The 5,144-nt window shown below is 55.3% G+C and overlaps 1 protein-coding gene across 1 annotated transcript in view; it reads right to left on the reverse strand.

Moving 5' to 3' along the window:
* Positions 1 to 556: 556 nt before the first annotated feature.
* Positions 557 to 5,144, reverse strand: part of ACOT7 (acyl-CoA thioesterase 7) — a 5,157-nt gene continuing 569 nt past the window's right edge. The window contains exons 3-9 of the mRNA XM_009889631.1: positions 4,868 to 5,024; positions 4,247 to 4,338; positions 3,999 to 4,113; positions 2,652 to 2,738; positions 1,740 to 1,856; positions 1,333 to 1,517; positions 557 to 661 (exon numbers count right to left, since the gene is read on the reverse strand). Of these exons, the coding sequence (XP_009887933.1) occupies positions 557 to 661; positions 1,333 to 1,517; positions 1,740 to 1,856; positions 2,652 to 2,738; positions 3,999 to 4,113; positions 4,247 to 4,338; positions 4,868 to 5,024 (858 nt within the window). The remainder of the gene's footprint in view (positions 662 to 1,332; positions 1,518 to 1,739; positions 1,857 to 2,651; positions 2,739 to 3,998; positions 4,114 to 4,246; positions 4,339 to 4,867; positions 5,025 to 5,144) is intronic.

Below are 5,144 nucleotides of genomic sequence, written 5' to 3' on the forward strand. Positions count from 1 at the left end.
CACCCATTTTATTTCAGTCAACGACAACAGACTTTATTTATGCCACAGGATTCCTGAAATAACTTAGATGTGCACAGAGAAACTACCTAGAGATGTCAACAAAACGGTCCTAGACATTCAGTACGATACCCGGGCACGTTTCTCATCACAAGTATCGTACGTAAGCTTTGGTGTGCAGTTTTAGGACATACTGGCAAGTTTAACACAGCATCACAAAGACTCGTGGCCTCGCGTGTCCCTTGTGCCGCCACGTGCCTCTGCCCCACCCCAGCACAGGTGGGAGCTTCATTTATGGGACTGAACGGTGAAAAAAGGGCTCAAGGGGTGAACGGCGAGCAACCAGGAAGGCTCCCGGAGGCTTTTGGGGCGCTTAAGCCACCTAAAGCACAAGGTCTACGGCGCTAAACCGATCAGCAGCAAAGCAACCGCACCGCCACGGCAGCTCCGGCGGCAGGCTGGGGCGGGCGAAGGCGCGAGGCCCGGCGCGGACCAGACACAACACTTAACGGGAACCTGGACGTTTGGCAGGCGAAGACTGCGAGAGCGCGGGGCGGGATCACTGCTGGGCAGCCTGCTGCATCTGCGCCTGCCGCTTGGCTTTCGTCTGGAGGTACCTGCCCTTCCCTTCCTCGAACCGCCGCTTCTCATCCTCCGTCTCTGTCTGCCAGCGATAGAAAGAAAGCAAAGCCACCGGTGTTAGCTGCCTTGGGGCAGCACAGCTCTCCCACACTGCACATTGCAAGCATGTGCGGGAGGGAAACACACCTCCCCTTGCAGGAAATGTAAAGGAAAACCTGCACTCCATTAAATATGTGTTTTGACAGCTAATGTATAGTTAGCTGACAAAATACTCAGGAATGCAGAAGAGTACAGAGCAGGATGAGACCTGCGTGAGATAAACTATTAATAAAGAAACAGCCCCCAGTCAGCAGAGCCGCGCCTCGGGTCTGCAAAGCCCTGCTGGGATCAGCAGAGCTAAAAATAGGCAGAAGGGATGCAGTGGGGATGCGGGACGTGGGGGCATCTCCAGCATGGGCAGGAGGGGAAGCTGCCGAGCTCGCACACAGCCTGTCCTCAACCGCGAGAAAGGAAACGGCACCCAGTCTCTGGCAATTTTCAAAAGAAATTTAAAAAAAAACAAACAAAAAAAAACCAACAAACCAAAAAAACTGCCCGGCTGGCTGGAAAGGCTCATTCATGCTCATATTTTTTTGCTGAATAATTCAAGGGAAGAGGATTTGTTGGACAAAAAAGGCAGCTGGGGTCTGCCTTGGGAGGAGCAGAAGAGGGGCTGGCCCGGCTGGCTCACAGCCCGGTGGGGAGAGCTCTTACCAGCAGCTGCGGTACAGGCAGGGGCTTCCCCTCCTTGCTCAGGGAGACATAGGTGAAGAAGGCGCTGACAGCACGGTACCGCTCCCGAGACTCGTCCACAAATGGGTCAGCATCCACAAAGACTTCGATTTCCATGGATTTATTGCTCGTGAAGGTCATGCGCCCCGAAATGGTGATGACGCTGCCTGCAAAGCAGAGAGGGGCCAGTTAAGCAGACAGGCCTCGCATCTGCTCAGAGGAAGGGAGCAAGGGGTCCTGCTTAAGCCACATCTTAAGCACAGCTTCTTGGCGCAGGACAAGTCTAACAGGGAATCAATTTCTCTGTCAGTGTGTCCCAAGTGTGCACTCAAGGGAGCCAGGATGTCACACTGCAGGAGAGCAAAGCGCCCGCCACCACAGCCAGGTACCTTTTTTGATCTTCTCGTGGAAGTTGATGGCATCCACCGAGGCGGTGACGATGTTGGTCTTGCAGTGGCGGCCAGCCACAATCCCAGCAACCTCATCCATGAGCTTCATGGTGACACCTGGGGGGGAGCAGAGGACCCCGTCTCAGGGAAGCAGGTGGGATTTGCAAAAAAGCCACGTGTAGCTTGGTATGGACTTTGCATGACCAAGGCTATGCTGAGGAGTTGGACAGGAGACGGAATCGGAACTGCAGGAAACCCCCGGTACCAGCACAAAGACTCCTGTCAAGAGTAGTTCCCTCAGGGTGACGTTTCTCACAGACCTGGGCTGACGATTTAGGCCAGCTCTGGCTCTCCCAAATTTCTTTGAGCAAACCTCAGCCTTGCGAGGCAAGATCAGTCCCACAAACCTCCTGCTTGGAAAGAGCTCTGAGCCACGTTGTTTGGGGTTTTGTTTTAAAGGATGCAATTAGATGAAAAATGGCATCCAGTGTCGTCCAGCCCTCGTCGAATGTGTCTCTCCGCAGGCTCACACGGCACACGTCCGCCCTGCCGTGCCCGCCCAGCAGGCAACAGGTACTGCCAGCCAAAAGGAAATTACTCCAGCAAATTGCAGTCATTGTACGCCAGGTGTTTATAGTCCGAGATTTGCAATATAAGAGATGATGACAAAATTGTAGGATTTACAGTTCAAGTATGTCAGTTTTTGAGACCTTCTCTAAACATAGGAAAAGATGAAGCTTTTGTCTCAGCTGAAGCAAAGCTGACTCTTACAGATGGTGGAAATGGGCCCACGTGCTTTCACAGACAGAACCCGCTTCCCAAAAACATCGAGCCGCATCAGTCGTTCTCAAACTGCACTTCTGCTCCGGGGAAAAAACAACCCAGCTGTTGAACATGGCAGCGCTCACTCACCTCCATGCACGAAGCCCAGCAGCGTGCAGTCCGACGGTCCCACCAGGTGGATCAGGCTGGACTGGCTGTAGCCAACGGTGTGCGGCTCTGGTTAGAGAGAGAGAGCAAAGCAGCGGTCAGAGCTGCTCAGCCAGCACACATACGCCACCGTACACCTCTGTCGGCCCCGAGAAGTCCTGAGAGCAGAGACTATTCACCACCTGATGGGTTGCCACCTCCCTCTAGTGCCTACCCATCAATTTTATTCCAGCTCAGCTCGTTTCTTCTTTTAAACCTTTCAAGGGCCTGGAAGCAAATGGGAGTGAACCGGACAGACGCATGGCTGTAACGCTTTCCCTTCTCAGGCCACCAGCCACAGATAAATCTCCCCAAACCTGCCACTTAGCAGCATCTCCAAAGGACCACACTTCCCCCACGGTGTGAAAACCTCAGCCACCACATCCCCCAGCCCTGGCACGTGCTGGTGACATCTCTGACTTGCCACTAAATTCGGGCAACAGAAATCGCACACTCTGACTGCTGACAGAGGAAAACCGCTCTTAGGGGTGGCTGCATTTTCCATCTAACGAGAGATGCTAAAGGTGCTTAGTGCTGGGAAAAAACAGCCGAGCCCCCGACTACTCGGCATCATGTCCTCGGGGAGGACACCCGCATGGCAGTGCCCGCAGAGCCTTACCTTTCGTCTGCCTATCTGTGAGCAGGGAGAACAAAGGGGAAAAAAGCATTTGAGCAATTTCCATCGCACATCAACCCCCCCAACGATACCCATGCACCACCTCTCCACCTCTGCCTGAGGACCATGGCTGGTCCTGAAGGCCACCAGCCACTCGCCCCTTCAGCTCGCCATCAGCAGCGCCACCACGTTTCCAGAAGCCAGAACAACGCTTTCAGTAGGAAAGGGATCCCCCGCAATCCCCCAAGGAGAGCATGACCGCCAGCTCCTCCCCATACCTCACCCTCCCCTTCAAACACCAGCTGATGAACTTCTTGCTAAAAACTGACTTCCAGAGAGGGGCTGCAATGAAGAGTGTGCAAAACCCTCACCCAACGCTTGTGTTTACCCTATGCTGAGCAAAACTAGCTCCTGCTGCCCTGGAGCACACAAGGGATGCAAGGACTGGTGGCAGGAACCCTTGGCATCCCACCCACCAGTCCAAGCGGGAGATCACAGGAGCCCATCCAGCTCCCCCTCTGCTCATGCATCACAGCTCCAAAATCCCATCCCCAAAGCAGCGTTTCAGAGCGTGTGCTCGCAGCCACAGGTGCCCAGGGATGGCCAGAGTTGCCTCAGGGACCAGTTCAGTCTCCCAGCATCGCAGGGCCATTTCCATGGGCCACCTATGTTACCTGGGTTGATGATGGGGAAGATCACGTCACCGTTTCTCTGCTTAGTTTCCAGCCGATCCAGCTTTTGCTCCTCGTAACGCTTTTTCCCTTCATCCTCCTGCTCTTTTCTCGCATACTGGAAGGAAAGGCCAGCAAGAACAGTGTCAGCAAAGTCACCGGCACATCCAGGGGTGCCGACAGAGCCAGGTTAGTGCCATTCCCCAAAGAGGGTAACTCTGGTTTTCAGAGAGCAAAGCGAGCCATCCTACCTGGATAGGAGGAACCTCGAGGACTTTGTTCACGTTCTTCAGGGACAGTGGCACATACCACAGTGTCGCCTTGTTTGTCACCTTCTTCGCCCCTGGAGGAGAGGGGGTCAGAGAGTCACCACGCCAACAGCAGCAGTGTTTTGCCTGCAACCGGCACCACCACGGTCCAGGGATAGCCACACGCTGGGGATGCTGCCGGCACAGGGCAGCTCCCCACCCTGCCGGCTCCTGCCAGGCTTTGGCTCAGAGCGGATGTGACAATGCACTTTTGGGAAGGCATCCGGGCAAGCGGAGCCGGTTGCCACAGCAACGGCGGGAAAAGGGCCTTTTTCAGCCCAAGTCAGCTGCAGGGCAGCAAATTAGACAGGAGCGGTTAACAGCGGATTTTTCCATTCTTTGCTAAAAACAATCAATGGAGTCTTAATCCCCAGGGAGCCTGCTTGGTTCCCTTCCCAGCGCTGCCCCTCCCCACCGCCCCCAGCACTCTCAGTAAAGGCAAGATCTGCCCTCCGACCCATGCTCCTGGCAACAGTAGGTGGAGGGCAGGGTCACTGCCATGAGCTCTCAGCTTGTCACAGTCATTCCTGGAGTTTTGGGACAGAGACACCAGCAGCCACCCACCTGTTAAAATGTTTTCGGACATGACGTTGACCTGGACCTCCACGGAGTGCCGGGAGGTATAGGTGATCTCAGCACTGACATTGGCCACCTCGCCGATGCACATCGGGGAGAGGAAGTCCGTCCGCTCCACCCGCGCCAGCGCGGCCACGCAGGGCTCCTGGGGACAGCAGGACAGCGAGGGTAGCGGCCACAGCCACGCCACACCGGACCACCGCCGGCAGCTCCCTGGGGCTGACCCACGCCATGTGCGGCTCTGGGACTTCAACCCTCGCCTTAT

This window comes from Charadrius vociferus, unplaced genomic scaffold (assembly GCF_000708025.1).
Source record: "Charadrius vociferus isolate BGI_N301 unplaced genomic scaffold, ASM70802v2 scaffold477, whole genome shotgun sequence".
NCBI lineage: Eukaryota > Metazoa > Chordata > Aves > Charadriiformes > Charadriidae > Charadrius > Charadrius vociferus.